Here is a 19359-nt window from a genome sequence, read left to right as displayed (position 1 = left end):
AGGAGCTTCCCAGCTGTACCCAGTCCCTGGGTGATGGGCACTGCTGTCACTGCTGGAGCCATGCTGCCTCTGGAGCAGGTGGGGACAGGGCTGCAGTGAGCCTGATGCTGCTCTGGAAGCCCTGTCTGTGGTAGCAAGGCCCATCCAGGACCCAACAATACACTGCTTTTCTCTAAACATTTATTCCAGGGAAACAAAGTGCCTGCACAGCCATGCCAGCTCTCAGGCCAGGCAGCTGCCCAGTGGAGAACCGAGCCAGCCTGCCCCAGGCCAGGTCCTGGCTGCCCAAGTCACCCATCACAGCAGCACTGAGCTCCCCTGTGCACCCAGTGATGCTCTTTGGAGGCCAGTCTCCAGGCTTAAGCCTTTCACTGAATGGTGAGACCAGTCACAAAGAATTGTTTTGCCACAGCCATGTCAAAAAATGATTAAAATGGAGAGTGATCAGTCTGATGCTGGTGTGAGCCTCGTGGCTGGCAGCAAAGGCTGGCAACACCCTCTGGTCCGGTGGGTTCAGCCCCATCTCCACAGGGATGCATGGAGCAGCCTGGGACTGAGACAGGAGGAGCAGGAGCTGCTGCGGGCCAGAGACAGGCTGAGGGGGATGCAGCTTCGTGGGGCTTCTCCTCCTTTCCCAGGTGGGTTTCCTGCAGAGAAACCTCATGGCAGAGCTGGCCCCTGACTTCGACAGGGAGACATGCAAGCCCTAAGCAAAACCCACTGTAAGCTCTGTTGCACTGGGGCAGGAGAAGCCTCCCAGTGCTCCAGCTGTAACCCTGGCCATGCTGCTGCCCCAGGGTGCTGGCACGGCATGACCAGCAGCCTGCTGCTGTCGGGGCCCCGCTGGCAGTGCCCAGCTCTGCTCACCCGGGTACTAAACGTTGAGCTGCAGCACGTGGAGGTCGTCAGCGAGTCTGTCCTCAGCTGTGCTCTCATCCTCGTAGGGGTATCCTGTGTAGCCGCCCTCTTCCTTGCAGTACCTGAGGAACCTGCAAGTGCAGAGGCAGGGGAGCGTGGGCACAGGGGGCACCGGCCTCACTGCTCCATGGCAGCGGGCATGGCCAGGCAGCAGGAAAGGGCACATCCTGGTGAGCACTGTCTGTGGCAGGGGCCAGAGCAGCTCACCTGTGCCAGTGGTGGTCCTTGCTGAGCACAGCCGGATTGCCCACCACGATCAACAGAGCCTTGGCCCTGGTGATGGCCACGTTAAGCCTCTGAAGAGGACAAGCAAGAGGGCTTTACCTGGCTGCAGCACCTCTCATCCTCTCCCAGCTCCACCTGGGTGCAGGCAGCTCTGGTGTGGCACTGAGCACCCAGAGCAGCTCTACCTGCCTGTGAGAACCAGAGGGAAGAAGGGGATGCCCAGGAAGACGGGTCTGCCTGGGGCAATGTGGTACCTTGGGGTTCTTGAGGAAGCCCAGCCTGAAGGTCTGGTCGAACTGGAGGTATGTGCTGCAGCTGCGCACGGTGGAGATGAGGATCACATGCCGCTCCTGGCCCTGGAACTCCTCCACAGAGCCCACCTGGGGAAGGGACAGCAGATACGGGGCCAGAAGCAACCCTGGGCTGGGGCTGGCAGGGCTCCCTCCTCCTGTGGCAGGGTGTGCTCCTCTCCCCTCCATGCTCAGGACCTACCTTCAACTGGCTGATGTCCGGCAGCTTCTGCAGATCCGGATCCAGGGAGGTGATGGCTTTCCGGATCTTCTCTACCTGAGCGGAGGCATGTGGCAAAATCCAGCCACCATAGGGCCATCCTTGTGCCAGCCCTGGGGCTGCCCGTCCGTCCCAGTGTTCCTTGTCCCTTGGGGAGGTCTCTGCCTATGCCCTGCCTGCAGAGCTGTGTCCCTCACCTGCTTCCTGTAGGGAGAAATGATGCCGATCTCCTTGGGGGACACAGTGGGGCAGCTTCCCTTGCCCTGGCTCTGCAGCAGCTTCTTGAGGTAGTGGACCAGGACCTCAATTTCAGCCGTGTTGAAGAATGAGGGGCTCTTGGCTTCTCTCTGGTCTTCCCCACAAACCCCATGGAAGATGATGGGGAAGCCCTGGGGATGGAGAACATTTGGCTCTGCTCTGCTTGTGCCTTAGGGATATCCCCTGGGCCAGTTCCTGCTGCACCCCTCACCTTTTTGGGAAGCTCCTCCCAGGTACAATACAGATTCTGGATGTCAAGCCCGTTGCTCTTGCACACCTTCAGCTCGTTGTCATAGAAGAGTTCGTTGGGGATCCTCAGAATGGCCTCGTGGGACCTGGCAGAGGCAGGACAGTGCCTGGGGTGGGTGCCCTGTGGGTCCAGAACCCTCTCAGGCACTGTGCAACCAGGACAGCAGGGGCACTCCCATCTCCCACACCAGCCGGGCCACTACGAGGCTCTGGGGGACAAATCCTGGAGAGCCACGTTCACCAATCTTGACTGGCTCAATCCCTTCCTGCACCATCCCTGTCCCCACCTGTAGTTCCAGAGCAGTTTGGTGATGAACTGTGGGTCGTATCCTCCACTCAACTTCTTGTACAGGGGGTTGTGCAGCATCAGCCTCTCCAGCAATGAGGTGCCTGTGCCCAGTGACAGCCTGTGGCTCCCCGCAAGGCCACTCAGCCCCTGTGGGGTGCCTGCAGCACTCCCAACCCCTCTCCCTACTCACCCAAACCATGCTGGATGGCCAGTGGTGAGGTCAGGACAGGGCCCAGCTGCTTGGGGTCTCCTGCCAGCACCAGCTGCCCCCCATTGGGGTTGGTCTCCTGGTCCATGGGAGCCAGGAGCCCTGGGAACAGGAAGATCTCAGTGGAGAATGGGAGGGACCCCAGGCCATGCAGAGATGCTGGTCCTTGAGACAGCAGCCGGGCACCACTCACCCGCGATGGCGACCACGCTCTCTGGCTCTACCGCATGGCCGCACTCGTCAATGAAGACGTGGGAGAAAAACCCAGGGGGGAAGTTGGCTGACACCAGCCTGGAGGAGAGGTGGAATGAGGCTGTCTCAGCATCCTGCCCCACCTGGCCATCCTTCCTCTCCTACTCTTCATCCTCATCCTTCCACAGAGGAGGGATTCCCCTCCTGCTGCCTGCCCTCCTCCAACCCCTCCCCACTGAATCCCAGAGGGACTGCCTTCACAGCCTGGCTGCAAGGCAGCCCTGGGTCCACTTGCCACGGGTGCTGGGGACAATCCCAGCTCCTCTGACCTTCCTGCTGTCACCAGTGTGGTGATGATGATCCGGTACTGCCTCAGGTGCTCCTTGCTTGGGTACACGTAGCTGCTCTGCTCATCATCCCAGTTGCAGCAGGGCTGGAGCGTGGGCATTGGGTGAGGTCCCACTATCCCAGGGGATGCCAGCCCAGGTGTGCTGTCAGGATTTCAGGTTGGAGGAGCAAGGACTTACCATGATATCAGCGGGCACTTCCCTGTGGTTCCTGGAGCTGGCGATGAGCCTGTAGATGTTCTGAGGGGCAATGTCCTTGATGAGGCACTGGCACAGCAGGTCTGTGGCACTGTTGGAGGGGGCACAGGCCAAGATACGGGCATCCTTGAAGCATGTCCACACCTGGGTAGGAGGAGGAGGTGACAGCATTGAGCCCCATGGGTGAAAGTGGGCAGCAATGCTCAGGGCTGGATTTGGGCACCAGCCACTCACCTGCTTGATGGCCTCCACCATAGTGACCGTTTTGCCAGTGCCAGGGGGGCCAAAGATGAGGTATGGGGCTGGCCGGGACATCCCCGTCACGATGTGGGTCACAGCTCTGCACTGCTCCTCGTTGGTCTCCAGCTTGTGGTTAAACCACCTGTGGGAGCAGAGGCTGCGCTGCCGGAGCCCCATTGCCTCCATCCCCTGCATCCCTCGGGCCCTCCCACCCTGCAGAACTGGGGACTCACCGGGGCTGGAAGGGGCCTGGGAACAGGGACTTGTGGCAGGAGGCAGAGGGGAAGAGGAGGCTGGACAAGCCACGGCGCATGGCCAGGACTGCAGCCCGATGCTGGACCTGCAGTGGCAGCCGGCTGAAGGTGAAGGTCACATCAAACTTCAAGTTGTTCACAAACATCTTCTGCAGCCTGGGAAGGAGTGGTATGAGCAGGGCACGGAGCACTCTCCCATGCCCTCCTGTCCCATTCCAACCTGCTCCCGGCCTTCGGTATCTCTGAGAAAGGCTGCTGGGAGCAGACATCACTCACTTGGAGGAGAAGCCCAGCCTGACCTTCTCCAGTTCCACGCTGTGCACATAGCCCTTGTACCGGACGAGCGGAGAGTGGTCCCGCTCGCTGCTCAGGTGGGCAAAGAGGTGGTCCCCTCTCAGCAGGGACGGGCGGTTCTCGGCCACGCCAGGCACCTGTGCCAGAGGGTCAGTGTGCTGCCAGGCACTCTGGGAGTGCCAGTGTTATGCCAGCACCCCTCAGCCCCCTACGCACATCGAGAACCAGCAGCGCCCTGTCCTGCACCATGGTCACATCCTGCATGTCGTAGCGCCGGATGTCCACCTCCATCTGGATCTCCTCCAGATGCAGCAGCAGCTGGAATTTCTGGTGGTAGTTCTCAGCCTGCAGAGGTGCTTCCAGCAGCGAGCTGAGGGCAGCAGCAATGTCATTGTGTCCCAGGGACAGCTTGGCCCTCAGGGGACACCTCAGCATTGCCCTTGGCACTCACCACATGGCAGCCCAGCTGGAGCTGGCACTAGTGTTGGGTCCGAGCAGGATTGTGTCCTTGAGGCTCTTTGGGTACCGGTAGGTGCCCAGAGGGACTTCCCTCTCCAGTTCATTTTTCAGGGAGCTGGGTGGAGGGCACAGCAGTGCTGCAGGGACTGCATTATGTCCCCAACCCCACTGTCACCAGCCATCGCACAGGGTTGAAGCACTGTCCTGTGGTGTCAGACAGCCAAGGAGCTGAACCTCGTCCTGGCTGGAGAACAGGCTGGGCCCTTCTGCTCAGGATGGCAGCAGGTGACTTCAGCACATACCTGGCAGGGGGGATGCCATCCTCGGTGACGACTGTGACAAGGCGCTGGAGGCTGGCCTCGTAAGGCTGGAAAGGTGCCGAGGGCCCCAGGTCCTTGGCCAGCTGGCTCTTGGCAATGGCAGCAACATAGCGTGAGATGCTGAAGGGGTCATCTGGCTCCTTGGTGAACTCAAAGAACAACACAGCACTGAAGTGCCCATTGCAGGTGGTGAGGCACCGCACCTGGATGGGGTACATACCACCTGCGGGGTGAAGAGGCGAGATCGAGTCCTGTGTCCTCTCTGCAGGGCAGGGCACAGGGCAGGGATGGGATGGGACAATGGGACCCTACCTGGGTGTAACAGCAGGGACTGGCCCTGCATTGCCCCTTGCTCATCAGTGAAGGAGAGCTCCTGTGACTGCTGGCGTGGCTGGAACCGCTGCAGTGTCACCACCTCTGCCCCACAGTTCTGCACCAGGACAGTGACTGTCTGGGGCTCACCTGGCACCACTGGGAAGCGGATGTTCCCATTGCCCTGGTCATAGTCTGAGACGATCTCTATGCCGTGCTTCCCACGAATGAGCTCAGCCCTGTGGGGAGGGAGGGTCAGGCTTTCCCTGCTGGGGCGGGGGATCCAGAGGCCATGCCAAGGCAGGGTGCTGCGAGTCATACCACTGCTTGGCATAGATCTGGGGCATTTGTGGAGTGAAGCTGAGCTGCTGTCCTGAGGCAGATGTGGACATGGACGTCTGTGCGTTCGTTCTGGGTCTCCGGTACTGGTCTGCCACCACCACACGCCTCTTCACCTGCAAGGAGCAGCCAGAATTAGCGTGGCCCTGGGATCCTGCTGGGGGCTCCTGAGGAGCCAGTACTGGTGGGCACTGCCACTGCATGAACTCACCTTGAATTTCACCACCTCTCCACGCACCTGCACCTGCTGGGTTGTCTTTAGCGCATACAAGATGCAGGAAAACCTGGGTGTCTTTGTGTCAGTCCTGAGGAGACAAGGGAGAGGGTTTGTATGGGACAGAGTGTGGCTCGGCTGCCATGGGCACAGGCAGCTGAGGTGAGGCAAGTGGGAAGATGAAGCAGGACACTGAGGCTGGGGTGAGGGAGTTCTCAGTGGGTCCCCTCTGCTCCAGGAGAGGAAGAAGGACTTTGCCTTCCCATTGGCCTGTGCAAATCTTACATCCCTGCTGGCTGCTCCAGCAATTCCGTGCTGTGCCATTGTTGTTCCAGCTATGCCACAGCCATTCCAGCTGTCTCACTGCATCATTGCCTGTCCCTGACAGCCATGCAGAGCCTGTCCATGCTAGTACTCAGGAGCTGAGCTGGCACAGATAATGGCCCCAGCAGTGATGACTCCCCAGGTACCTCCTCCCAGTCCCACCAGTGCACTGAGCCCTGGCTTTGCCAATGATTAACAGTGGTAATATTGCACAAGGGCCAGTGTGATCGGTGTCAGCAGGGTGAGGTGGGGGAGTGTGGTGGGCAGTGGGTGTCCAAGGCCATCCCCAGGCAGCTGATGGGGGCCCATGGAGCTGGGGATCATCCCAGCAGGGCTTTGGTTAGACAGAGGAGCTTGGAGACCCCAGTGATGCTGGCCAGGCACTGGGGACGCTGGCCCGGGGATTGGGAGATGCTGGTCCGGGAGAATGGGCGATGCTGGCCAGGAGTCCGTCCCGGCTGATGCTGCCCGGGTCTGCCCGAGGGCTCTCACCTGGGCCGGAACTCCTGGTTGTAGATGGTCCGCAGCGTTTCCCGCAGGCTCGCCTGCTCCCGGCCCGTCTCCCGCAGGAACTGCACGAACTGATCCCCCCACAGACTGGCCTCCGCCACGCTGAACCGCGGCATGGTTGAGCCGTGCCGTGCCGAGCCGAGATGTGCCGCGTCGAGGTGTGCGAGGTTAAGCCGGGCTGGGCTGGGCTGGGCTGGGCTGGGCTGACCCGGACCTGGGAGCGCAGGAAGAAACGAAAGCGAAAGGGGCCGAGCGGCCGCGGGCCCGCCCGCCTGGCACGGGGGGATGGAGGGGCTGGGACAGGGACAGCGGAGCCTGCTGTAGAGAAGGCTGGGTGGGAGAAGAGCCAGGAGGCGTGCAGGGAACGAGTCAGTCTAAAGGATGATTAGCTAAAGATTTGGAGAAGGACAAAGAGATAGAAACGCTCTTAAGGCTGGAACACTGGCGGGGAGCTACTTTCAGTGTAACCAAGGAGCAGAAGACTAGCCTTGAGGGAGATAAAAGCTGTGTTGGGTGCAGAGCCTTATCTTGGGCCCTGCTTCAGCTTCACATTCTTGGAATTGCTGCAGCGATTTCCTGGATGAGTCCAGGGCCGCAGCCCACAGCACCTGAGGCCCACACAACTTTTCATCTCCCCTGGGTGCTGCCGCAGGGAGGGGACCCTCTTAACAAACTGTCCTTGAATCACAGCTCTGTGCAAATCCTCCAAAGAAGCCCTGCTTTGTCCCGTGTAGGATACGACCAGGAGTGTCTGACGTAGGTGTTACAGTAAGACACAGAGGATGAATGGAATTACCTCCTTGCTGAGTTTTTTCCAGGGAGGAGCTGCATTAAAGCTCTGCGACTGTTTTTATTTTAATTTGGATGCTCAGCTGTCCAGTTCCCATGTCTGTATACAAGGGCGGGAGCATCACCCATGGGTTTGGAGTGATACCATCCCTGCTTTAATTGTGGAATTGTTAAAGTTGCAAAAGATCTTTGAGATCATCAAAGCCCAACCCTGAACCCAGCACTGCCATCGTGTTCACCACTAAACCATGTCCTCAAGTGCCACATTCACATTTTTGAACACCCTCAGGGTTGGTGACTCCACCACTTCCTAGCCTTCAGGAATTAACAGGAGTGAGACCATGAAAGAACACACACAAATGGCTTTAACCAAAGACTGGTGTATTTGCACTAGACTAGTTGATACAGAGGATGCCTGAGGGATGAATGGTCAGTCTCAGCAGCAAATACAAATATATTTTATTTAGATAAAACTCACAAAGGATAAACACTTGTTTTGTGGTATTACTGTGCAAAACCTGAAGTGTAATGCACAGGCAACCCCATCCCTCTCTTCCCAACCCTTTTTCCTTTGTGTATTTAAAAACAGGAAGACATGAGCCAGTTTAAAAACCAGAACCTGCAAGGCGCCCAGTGATAGCCAAGTGCAAACAAAGCAAAGGGAGTTCACCAGAGGAAGTTCACTTTGTAGTGAATCCATGTTCCAAGATCTGAGAAAGGCATCATCCTCTCCTTCACAGAAACTGTTAGGACTGCTAGTTTTGATGTTAGAGGGGGGAAAAAAGTAACGCAGAGCATGCACGTAGAAGAGATTCACTCTAAAATCCCCTCTAAACATGACAAGAAACTGTCCAAAACTGAGACAAATGGAAAGGATTTTTTCTCTCACTTTGGTGCAAGTTTATTTATTTTGTACACTATCCATCCATACACCTGTGATACAAATCTATGAACCTGCCACAAAGCATTAAAGCACAACATACCTATTATTCTGTAGACATCTGCATTTTTAATCACCATCCAGCCCTTGTGGATCAGCAGTGATGCATCTTGTAAAAATGCAGATGTCTGGTAACCGTACGTACACAAGGGAGGGGAGAACAAAGATGTTCACTTTTAGGGAACATGGCTCAAATCTTCAGATTAAAAAAAGGTTACGTCCCTGGAAGAGCTGGGTGAGTAGGGAATTCTGTAAAGGATCCTGTAAACTCATTTTCTACAGTAAAATCTAAGCCTGCAGTCATCTGCTTTGTGGAGGCTGGGAACAAGGGTACACGAGGACTCACTGTCTTGCACTTACTGTGTTTTGCAGTGCCACGAGCTCTTGGCAGGTTTGACAAACTTACTGGATACCTGGAGTGCTGGATACAGGTGAAGGGAACACTCTGCACCCTCTGCTGGGGTAGTAATAGGGCTTTTCCAGCTAGGAAGTTTTCCAGCCAGTGACTGAAAACAGCTACACTTCTGAGCCATGAATGGCTGAATTTAAATGACCTATTAAATGCAGCTACAACAGGAAGTTTATGTGGCAGGAAACACAAAACACAAAGACAACTATTTGTTCCACAGTTCCCTCTCAGGCTAGAAAACCTGTTAACTTTGAAAGCCCTAAAAAATGCTGCTCTGGTTTAGAAACCATCTACTTGGCATAGGACCACATTTGTTTTTTTGCACACAAACGTTTCATACGCCTCCTTCTTTCTGCATTAAGCATTCTGCATTTCTTTGCCAATCTTGTAGCTGAGGATTTTGTTCCAGTCAATCTTGGTGCGGGTGACGGGCAGCTGCCGGCGTAAGGCTTTGAAAGTGGTGTCTGACATGGTCTGGTAGTTTTCACTAATTGCTGTCTGCAAGTGCAAGTAGATTTGGTTAGGGCACTCATAAAACACTACGAGAAAGCTCAACTCAGTGTTAAAGCCACAAACTCCTTTCTGTAAGGTGTAAGGCACACTATTAACTAAATTAATAATGTAGTCACCAGTGTGTGTGCAAGTCAAAGGGTTTCTATTCACGTTCCCTGTAATGCAGCAGCATCTCCTTAGGTCTTTCACTGCCTTATCTCTTTTGAGTCTCCTTACACACAGGCTGGGACAATGTAAAAGCTGTTGCACAAATTTCCTCCTCAGTATTTTTAACTGTCACAGAGGAAAATACATTGACTCACCCACTCCCCTCCCATGCTTGTTCCAGGTACCATTTGTAACCCTTTAAAAAACCATACAGCAAACTTGATAGTTAATTATAACACAGCTTTATAACGTTACAGCTTTATAACTATATTGTTTAAACAAATACTGCTGCCCTCTTCTAAGTAATTCTTACAGTGAATACCAGATTCAGCCAGAAACAGAACCAAAGGTCAGTTTTCCATGTTTTCATTAACTGCAAATGGAGACTGATATGATTCTATGGTTTATTTAACTACCATTGATCTTACCTGGTACTCGTTTTCTGCATTTTCTATGATCTTAATAAACTCCTTAGCAGTTTGGACATCACTCTGCGAAGGAGGAAAAAAAAAAAAGTTGGTATGTTGAAGCACAACTTAGATAAGCTACACAATAGGTTTCTTCTCAAATGATAGGCTGAGTACAGATAAAGTGGGTAACATCATCAGCTTGTGCCTCGTGGTTGTAGCTGGGTTCCTTTCACTTACTACGTACTGGGTAGAGCTTGTGCTCCGAACTGGAACAGGGCTGCACCCTAGTGAGCAAAAGGGACGTGGACCTTCATGGTAAAATGAGTCATTTTGCAGCTGTTGCTCCCTCTACCATACTAGAGGATTTCTTATTTTCCCCTTAGTGTATGTCTCTTACTGTTCCTTTCCCATGCACAGAGATAGAGAAGCATATTCTGTCCTCTTTAACCCAAACTTCCAAGAGAAGCTTTCCAACAGAGACTTTCTAATAAGATTGAATTTTAAGCAATTGGGAATTTGGGATTCCTATGTGACTCTAAATACTACATTGAATGTTCACCCTAAAATTACTTTAAAGTCAAGAGACTGCAGTCATGGCAGTGCATGCTTTGTGAGCTGTTTAAGGAATAAAACAGTTGCTTATTATAAGGATCTTTTAGCATACTTACTGACACCTGTACAGAGTCCTGAATGTCTTTGTGACTAACCAGCTGGACATTGCCATCTTCATAGTAATGGACCTGGACAAAGAGATAGAATGAACGTTTTATCACAGAATTCCTGAGCCCCCAAATGCTACTAAAATGGCACAACAGAGCATTGTGCCAGTCTTCTCTGCTTACGTGGAGACTAAAAGCAGGATGGATTTTCTAAAAGGTTTCACTCTTTGTCAAGACTGTTCAAGATTATGTTAATGCAGTAAACACCTAGAGCTAAGAGCAAATATAAAAGATTCAAGGTAGAGGTTTTAGCCCTATGAAGTGAAGCAAAGTGGAGGCCTATATGGTAATGCTACATAATAAACCACAGGCCATATCTGAGACTATTCCTGAAATACTAGATTTAAGAATTAATTTCTTGAATTGCTTAGTTTAATAGCATACTGACTTGAGAAGGACATCTCTGCTGCATTTCAGCATCTCATTCTGAGCCAATCCATTTGTGTAAGAGAAGCACAGTGCAGCTTCTTCTGTTACTGCCACGAGAAATTAACTCACCTGGATTTTGAGCACGGCAGCCACTTGAGCTGTTGGTGGTGTGATGGTAAACTTCCATTCTGATCTCCAACGCCCATTCCTAAAAGCAATCAAAGCATGAAAAACTATTTCCAAGAAGCTGTAACAGCAAAAAGAACCAAACTAACAACAGTAAGTTGTTTCTGATGTTGTCTTATCACCACTACTACACAAGGATTTAGTGCTTCAGATGACAGAGTCAAATTTCAGCAGCCCAGCTGAATATGATGAAGCTTCAGTACAAAGAAGCTCCAGTGCACTTGTGCTCCAGAGATGTAAAGGATTATCTATCCAGCTCTGCTAATGCCTTTACTCTGGATAGGTCACAGGAAGGGTTTTGATAAGTGCCAAGGGGGCTGCAAGGAAAACACTACAGAAGGAAAAGAACTTCTTGGGAAGCCCAAAACTCCCTGTCCTTCAGACCGTGTCAGAGCTATAGTAGGATGGGTTGGTGTGAGGAACCAGGCAAAGGAAGAAAACACACTATGTTGAAATAGTCTTACCAGAAGTTCTTGGGCTGAAACTGGTGGCTCTCAATACAGGCAATAATTGTCTGCTGTCCATCTATAGATTTACCATAAACCTGTATTTAGAAAAAGAGTTAAAAAGGCCCAAGAGCTAAGGAAAGCCATTCTTAATCTCTGTTCTTGGCAGCAGGGTGGAGGCTGCTGTGGTGGTACCTCACTGGGAACATGCACCACGAGTTCCACTGTCCAACACCTCCCCTGGCAGGCATTTTATTACCTGCAGGTGTGAAGGTGCTTGGCAGCCATGCCTATGAAAAATGTCTAATCTATCTTTACCACTGTGTGCATACCAAGATAGTTGCACCCTCTTCGGAACCTGTCATTCCAAAGTTAGCCAAAATACTAGTGAGGATGGAGAATTCCAACAGCTCTGCCCAGCACAGTCGGCTCTAGAACTGACTGACTCAGAGCAATACACTTTCAGGGAAACAATATGGATACTCAACAGTGCAGAAGCCATTGGGGTAATGATCTTTGACGTAGGCTCTCAGTGCACTGTCACAGGCATCTCTCCATTGTTTTAAAGTCGATTCTGTGTCCTCGGGCTGGGGATCACTTGCTTCTTTCCTTAAGTGATCAAACTTAAAAGAAAGTTTGTTTCTTGGGTCTAAAAATCTGCCATTGCCCAGATCACCATGTTCTGTGATTAAGACCTGTAAAAGAAGTTGAAATGATGATACATTTAGGCTGCTATAGATGTGTTATTTCTCATTTTTCCCTACTTGCATATCAGTGTTATAATAGGTTCTTTCATTGAGCTACAAGATCACACAAAGAAAACAAAGTCTTTTCAGTAATAATTTAAATTAATAGTAGTAGTTGTGAGGCTGAAGGTAACTTGCTGCTCTCCACAGTAATTCTGCACTTAGACTTCTGTTCCAGAAAAGGCTGAACTATAATAATGTATATATTTAGCTTAAAATTGGGTATCCTTACAATATAAGCAGGTTGCTTTGCTTTTGAAGTTATTTTAGCTGTTTTCCTTCTCTGTTTCTAGAGCAAACAGAGAATTTTACTCTGGAATCTACCATTTATTGCCATGTTCCATGTTGCAATAGCTCTGCTTCTGGGCAAGAAGGGTATATAGATGTGACTACTTCTAAAATACACCAACTAAAGCAGACAGCAAAGCAGCATTGCACATTCCCTCCCTTTTTCTTTTTCACCATAATTCTCTGGCTTCACAAATATTGGCTTTTTTGGGGTGGGGTTTTTCTTTTGCAGGTTGTACTGTAACTTTCTCATCAAAGCTATTTCTATGAGCAGCCCTCTTAATATCTGCCTCCCATAAACATATCTGGAACACCACAAAAGCTGGGTCAGAGCTTGGCTCAGAGAACAGAGCAGATGGTCAGGCAGCTTTCTGGCTTCCCTACAACTTTGTTTGTTCTAAAGAAAAAAGTTAAAAAAAACCCCCTAAACAACTTGTTTTGCTGGCATAGACTGGATAGTATTAGGTATAATCATTACACCAAATCAATGATTTGGTATAAACAAAGATAGCGTTTTTTTTTTAGGGTAGCTGGGAACGGACTAAAATTGCAGAAAATAAACAAACTATTAGGAATCTATTATCAATTGTCAATAGGAACTGTAAGCAAGTAGCAACATAAGGGGTTGCGAGTGAGCTTTAAATAGACAGTAATCTTTAATCATTCACACTCCTAAGTAAAATTCTAGTGACTTCAGCATGAAGCTTTAAGGAACAACGAATTGGACTTACTAAGTAGTACAAGACAGGACTTAAAGAGAATATTTTGCTTATGCTTTGTTCTTACAGAAGAAAGTTTGGCATTATAATGATATGTGGGGGAAGGAGGAGAGGCGGCACCTTGTGAGCAGAATGAGTGAGTCAGCTGATGGTGATGTTGACTTATGAGTCAACATCTTGACGAAACAACATTTTTATTGCTTTTTCACAGTGCAGTAATACAAACCTCAAGTGTACAAAGTTTCCTCTTACCTGATCATCGTACCCTTCTATCTTCACCGGAGTGAACTGATCCATGTTGTACTGTGCAAACGCACTGTTGAGGATTAAAAGAACATGAACTTTAGCTGTTCATGCACAATTATTTTGTCTCAAGAATAAGTACACTGTGTGATTATATTCCAGCAAACATCAACTTAAATTGGGCAAATAATACACACGAGCACTGTTAAAGGATTTTCCAATACCTTTCACTGTAGATAGCTATAAACACCAGGTCTAAAAGCAGGTTTATTTAGGGATGACCAGGAAAATACAGAGTTCAAAAGTAGAACAGCAGGTAGCCTGGGGGAATGTGAGCAAGCCAAGGCAAAACAGGAACACCCCAGCTACAATTTAGACAGCAGCAAGGTAAACAAATTTACAACAATTTTCTTATGTAAAGACTTGCTGACTGACACGTCACCTAGCTTGAAATAAAATCTTAGCATCAAAAAGCTTTAAGCACCTTCTGATGAAGCTGTGGAAGTAAACAACATATTTTGAAAATTTTTTATTGAGGGCAGTTCTTTTTCTAAACTTAGGCTATGAATTACTCACTATTTCAGGCTTCGCTTACTTTATAAATCAGATGATTCAACATGATCAGACATTTCTGCTGCTGCAGATTTAAACTCTTTGGCAGAGTGCCTTCCTGTCAGTTTTATACAGCACAAATTCCAAATTAGGGCTTTTAAAAAGAATCATCCACACCTTTCATTATATATTTTGTTAAGTGGGGTAAGGAAGTACAGAAGATTGCTCTGAATACAGCAAATGGTTTTCTTTGTCACAGAATGGTGGGTATAAAAAAACCAGAAGTATCTCTGATGGTAATTTGACTTGTGTTTGAAATCTTAGTACTTACTGTGCTGCTCCTTCCCTGAGAAGATTGTCATTGTTAAGCAGTAACCGGACATCTGGAGAAGAAAGGGTTCAGGTGGGTTACTGGATTTTTTGATAAAATTTTTCTCTTTATGCATTTTATTTTCAACTGTACAAATGCAAACATTAATATGATTAAATAATTTCATTAAGCAGAAGTAGTCCAGAAGGACTGCATGCTTTCCCTAGCCACTTAACCGTAAAAGCAGTATGGTGTGACACGGCCTCAGATTCTTACAATAGATAAAACGTGAAGAAAACATCACAGATCATTTTTTCCTTAATTACTTACCATTGAATACTTCATTGAACTCTCCAGGGGGTGCATGAGTGATGAATTTTGCAGCTATACGCACCTACAATGAAGCAGAAAAGTAATTAAAGACAAAAGATAATTTACTGCGTTCATACATATTGAAGCAATTTACCAACAAAACCAACTCTAAAGTGACAGATGTAGGGAGAAATCTAGACATGCATTGTCAAGATAGAAATAGTCTCTCATAAGACTGTTCAAAGCAAGGCTGGACAGGGCTTGGAACAACCTGGTCTAGTGGAAGGTCCCTGCCCACGGCAAAGGGTGGAACTGGATGATCTTCAAGGTCCCTTTCAACCCAAATCATTCTGGGATTCTATGAAGGCATGTGGAACTGTGAATGATACCATAAATAACTGAAAAGGCCAACTTTCAATGTCCAGAGACTTTGAATCTGGAAAAGAAAGCCCCGTCTCTTCTAAAGTGTAATAAAACTGAAATGTGTTCTGAAATCCAATATACATGTCTTGCACTGTTAGAATTTAGGTGGTCTGGGTATTGATTCTGTTGGAATTAGTAGGAGTTTATGGTTTTCATTATCAAATCTTTTATGGCTTTTACAGGACCAAAGGGAATAGAAAGATCTTGGAAGAAATGAAAGAGGAAGTGCCACAAAATTAAACCTCTCCCTTAGAATAATAAAAACATCACATTTCCTCTGATAAGCCCAGCTAACAAAGTCGACCAATGAGCCTCTCCAGTCTAACAAGACATTTATTGAAAGTGACTGCAGAATTGCTCATTACCATTCTGATTACCTTCTACTTTTCATTTTGAGCAGCAAAACAAGAATTGTGTGTATATATCCAACTGCTTCACCTGAGTTATTGCCAGAGCTGGAAATAACTCGCTTCTCTCAACAGTCTTCCCTGTTTTAATCAGAAATTGTTTGTATTGTTTGTTGCATAATTATTTAAAGCAAGCCACGAAAAGAAATAAACACTTTTCCAAACAAAAGGTTTGTTAGCCTATCTAAGAAATTAATCTCTTACCAAAAATATGCCCATAGAGAATAAAGGAGTGAAGCTTGAAGGATGGAACAAACTCATTTTGTTGCTCAACTGATGGTTTTGGGTTTTTTGCTTTGCTTTAAAATTGCCTTATTCCAACAGGATCAAGTAACAACTCAGCTTTAACTGGATTGAGCTTCAGATAAAAATAGATCATCTTCCAAATTAGCAATGATTTCGAAAAACAGATATACATTCTTTGTGCCTGAAGTAATTGAGCAATACAAGGAAAACATTAAAAAGACAGTATCTTGTGTAATTGATACAATGCAGAACATAAAACCATTTTCTCTTAATTTTCTGGTTTTAGGTAGGTGAGTATACAGCAATTCCAAAAATGGAGTCTTAAACTGTTTTAAAACTTTCATTATTTAAAGAGCTGTAGTTAGGACAGATTGCTACCATAATATTGTCAAATTTCACTGTCAGAAATTTGGGCAATGATGAAGAGAGCCTGGCAGTAATTTAGGGAGACCCTGCTGCTCTATATCCTCTGTGGACTTCGCTCAGAGTCCGCCCCAAAAGGCTGAAAGATTTCTGAAATGACACCATGTGCTTTTCTGAGCAAGTGCAATTGTAAGCACAGCACGGAATATCACTGTGCTAAAGCTCTCACACTACCACTAAATATCTACCACTAATGCCAGGATGCCTCTCAGTGGGAGGACAGCCCTGGAATACACCCTGCAAATTAACTCCCTGGATGAACAGATTCTCTTTTATAAGGTGCTTCAACATACAGCAAAAAAAGGTCCCTAAAAACTTATAAAATTTAATATCTTATAAATTTATGCAATGATGTTGTGGCTGCAGAACATGAAACCCTCGCAAAGGGGTCACTGTTTTAGTAGGCTGAACTTCAGATCAATGGATTCTCGTAACGAAATCCTTATGGGAAAAAGAAACAACAAACAAACAGAAAAAACCCCCAAGTGTTATGTGAGAGATTTTTACAGTCTTCCACAAATTCTCTCACTTGGAAGGATGAACAAAACTAAATCAACACAGAAAGGCCTCTGCACTTCAATTAAATGTTATTACAAACCCAGTTCTGATCAAAGCAAAGGCTGCAAGTGGAAAGTGTTCACTTGGATAATTACCCCTTGCCCTGCCTCTCACAGAGCAATAAAATACAAACCATTTCAGTTAAACTATTGAAATCAGGAGTGCAGGAAACAGGCTGGGGAGTGATTAATTTGAAATGTCAAGCACTTGAACAGTTGTTGGTTTTCAGAGCTGGTTTCTTGCAGGGCGGTGTCAGGATGCTTCTCTACAGAAACACCAAAATAGGACTTTCTGCAACCTGCCCCATTTCCTGGCCCCCGGCGCCATTTCAGGTGCCATTTCAGCCTGCAACATCAACTTCCTGCTTCTAAAATGGGGAAAGTGTCTGAGGGGAAGGGAAGCTGCTCAGCTGCTAGTTTAAACTGGCAAAATGGCAGCAGAATGAACTAGAGCAAAACAGGGGAGATTTCAGAGGAACTTAAAAGAAAATCACAGGATCACAGACTGGTTGGGTTGGAAGGGACCTTAAAGCTCATCCAGTGCCATCCCCCTGCCATGAGCAGGGACACCTCCCACTGTCTCAGGCTGCACCAAGCCCTGTCCAACCTGGCCTTGGGCACTGCCAGGGATCCAGGGGCAGCCACAGCTGCTCTGGGCACCCTGTGCCAGGGCCTGCCCACCCTCACAGCGAAGAATTTCTTCCCAATATCCCATCTAACTCTGTTCTCTGGCAGTGGGAAGCCATTCCCCCTCGTCCTGTCACTCCAGGCCCTTGTCCCAAGTCCCTCTCCAGCTCTCTTGGAGCCCTTTTAGGCACTGGAAGGGGATCTAAGGTCTCCCTGGAGCCTTCTCTTCTCCAGGCTGGACACCCCCCAGCTCTCCCAGCCTATCTAAGAAATTAATCTCTTACCAAAAATATGCCCATAGAGAATAAAGGAGTGAAGCTTGAAGGACGGAATGAACTCATTTTGTTGCTCAATTGATGGTTTTGGGTTTTTTGCTTTGCTTTAAAGTACTGGTAAATTAAGACTTAAAAGAAATAACATTTATAAAGTTCAAGACTCATCTGAATAGTCACAAAATGGATACTACAGTAAATCTTTGCTGCATGTTTCTCTTTCAGATCCTCCCTTAAGGTTGTCCTTCTCTGCCTGTGTGAGACGTGGAGGCAGTTGAAATTGAATCAAGCTATATTCTAAAAGCCATATCAATTCTGCTCTGGAATACTTATTTCAAACAACATCACCTAAAATAGTGACTAATGGATTAATTTCATCTTTAAAGCTCTGCTTGTTTCACAAATGATGTCACTGAAATAAAGCTGAAATTGCAGTTTAAGGGAAAAATGAAAGCATCCTCTGGACTTGTAGGATCCTTGAGGATCCATGAGCCTGAACAACTCCTCCATAATGTTAAAAAACAAAGCAAGCACTAAATTTAACACTTCTATGATGTAAGGAAGAGTAACAGTGTATTTTAAAACTACTGTTTGTAGACAACAGTGTTACCTGGCACAGAACCTGCAGTCTGTAACTTTCCCACATTCCTACACAAGAGGAACTACTCATTTCCCCCTTTCCTAAAATAATTATGGCTCTATTTGCTCCTACTTAGTCCTTTCCACCCAGCATAATTTGTAGGCTCTACATCAAAGTTCCTGTCAGCAGCTGGGGCGAGCAGAAAACGCGCCGACACACTCGGAGGGTGTTTAGGAAGTGAAGAAGTTGCAAAGGACCTTATAGACACGCTCGTTACTTAGCTGATTCGGGAAAAGAAGCGCAGAAAATACATTTTCGCAGAATCATTTTGGTTGGGAAAGACCTCCAAGATCATCGAGTGATCAACCTGTGACTGATCCCCACCTTGTCAACAAGACCAGAGCACTGACTGCCACGTCCGGTCGTTCCTCGAACATCACCAGGGATGGGGACTTTACCACCTCCCTGGGCAGCCCCTGCCAACGTCTAACAGGCCTTTCTGTTAAGAAACTCCTCCTGATGTCCAACCTAAACCTCAGCTGCACCGAGGCAATGAAGAAATCGGAAGGCAAAGCGCTTCGGAGGTAAGGAACAGCCGTTCCTTCACCCGGGCGGCGGCGGCCCGGTGCTCTCGGGGAGCCGCCCGCCCCGAGGCACCCGCAGGCCGGCACACAGGCACCGGACGAGCCTGCCCGCCACTCCCCACCCATCGCCTTCCCGGGGGCAGCGGCGCAGGCCCACAGCGGGGGAGCGGCCACCCCCTTCCCTTTACCTTCTCCTCATCCGACACCCGCTCCTCCAGGTCCGCCATCTTGGCAGCTGTGTGCCCGGCCCCGCGCAGCGCATGCCGGGAGAGCCGGGCGGCGGGCCGAAAGCGCTGGTGGCGCCATCTTAGCTGCGGGCAGACGCCGCCCGGCCGCCATCATAAAAACGGGTGGGTTCTCGCGGTACCGGCTGATAGAGCCGCCGCCTCCCGGAGCCTTCGGGGCTCCCGCTCATCGTGTGGGATGTGCTCGGGTGGAGTAGCGGTGATGGGCTTTACGAACAGGCTGCCCACTCTGGAGGA

General features: G+C 48.9%; 3 protein-coding genes across 5 annotated transcripts in view; 1 reads left to right on the top strand and 2 right to left on the bottom strand.

Annotated features, from left to right (window-relative positions):
• Positions 1–163: 163 nt before the first annotated feature.
• On the bottom strand, positions 164–7263 carry MOV10 (Mov10 RISC complex RNA helicase). 2 transcript variants are annotated; one of them, XM_032133437.1, is made up of 22 exons: positions 6643–7263; positions 5824–5917; positions 5595–5728; positions 5274–5512; positions 4944–5184; positions 4634–4756; positions 4399–4552; positions 4165–4319; positions 3868–4044; positions 3629–3776; positions 3377–3538; positions 3179–3282; positions 2851–2948; positions 2640–2759; positions 2448–2550; positions 2123–2246; positions 1851–2042; positions 1636–1710; positions 1398–1523; positions 1126–1214; positions 868–989; positions 164–706 (listed from the first exon to the last, which is right to left on the bottom strand). In XM_032133437.1, exons 1-21 carry the CDS (start codon positions 6774–6776, stop codon positions 875–877), a joined length of 2907 nt encoding a protein of 968 aa, XP_031989328.1. In that variant the 5' UTR covers positions 6777–7263; the 3' UTR covers positions 164–706; positions 868–874. The 2 variants fall into 2 exon arrangements, with proteins under 2 accessions (XP_031989328.1, XP_031989327.1); XM_032133436.1 differs by having other exon boundaries at positions 164–647; positions 6643–7262.
• A 546-nt stretch (positions 7264–7809) lies between these two features.
• On the bottom strand, positions 7810–19169 carry CAPZA1 (capping actin protein of muscle Z-line subunit alpha 1). The gene is made up of 10 exons (XM_032133447.1): positions 19066–19169; positions 14777–14840; positions 14468–14519; positions 13594–13657; positions 12077–12283; positions 11607–11686; positions 11086–11164; positions 10537–10608; positions 9887–9949; positions 7810–9296 (listed from the first exon to the last, which is right to left on the bottom strand). The coding sequence occupies exons 1-10, from the start codon at positions 19102–19104 to the stop codon at positions 9156–9158; spliced, it is 861 nt and encodes a 286-aa protein (XP_031989338.1). The 5' UTR covers positions 19105–19169; the 3' UTR covers positions 7810–9155.
• ST7L (suppression of tumorigenicity 7 like) overlaps positions 18537–19359 on the top strand; it is a 26970-nt gene continuing 26147 nt past the window's right edge. Inside the window, exon 1 of one of the 2 annotated variants that reach the window (XM_032133442.1) lies at positions 18537–18877. The gene's annotated coding sequence lies outside the window, so the exon portion shown is untranslated. Of the gene's footprint in view, positions 18878–19148; positions 19228–19359 lie in introns of those variants that run through there. The other variant, XM_032133443.1, reaches the window with a different exon arrangement.

This window comes from Corvus moneduloides, chromosome 24, assembly GCF_009650955.1.
Source record: "Corvus moneduloides isolate bCorMon1 chromosome 24, bCorMon1.pri, whole genome shotgun sequence".
NCBI lineage: Eukaryota > Metazoa > Chordata > Aves > Passeriformes > Corvidae > Corvus > Corvus moneduloides.
The sequence above is the reverse complement of the archived record's forward strand: the minus strand, read 5'-3'. Positions and strand labels throughout refer to the sequence as shown.

What these genes read in the sequence shown, in the direction of transcription:
- MOV10 (XM_032133437.1), bottom strand. Translation starts at nt 6,776, where the DNA reads ATGCCGCGGTTCAGCGTGGCGGAGGCCAGTCTGTGGGGGGATCAGTTC. An exon ending in AAGTGCCCGCTGATATCATG is followed by an intron (nt 3,283 to 3,376) that starts GTAAGTCCTTGC and finishes CCCACGCTCCAG; the next exon opens with CCCTGCTGCAACTGGGATGA. An exon ending in AAACTGCTCTGGAACTACAG is followed by an intron (nt 2,247 to 2,447) that starts GTGGGGACAGGG and finishes TGCCTCTGCCAG; the next exon opens with GTCCCACGAGGCCATTCTGA.
- CAPZA1 (XM_032133447.1), bottom strand. Translation starts at nt 19,104, where the DNA reads ATGGCGGACCTGGAGGAGCGGGTGTCGGATGAGGAGAAG. An exon ending in ACCCCAATGGCTTCTGCACT is followed by an intron (nt 11,687 to 12,076) that starts GTTGAGTATCCA and finishes TTCTAAATACAG; the next exon opens with GTTTATGGTAAATCTATAGA. An exon ending in AGGACTCTGTACAGGTGTCA is followed by an intron (nt 9,950 to 10,536) that starts GTAAGTATGCTA and finishes CCTCCTTCGCAG; the next exon opens with AGTGATGTCCAAACTGCTAA.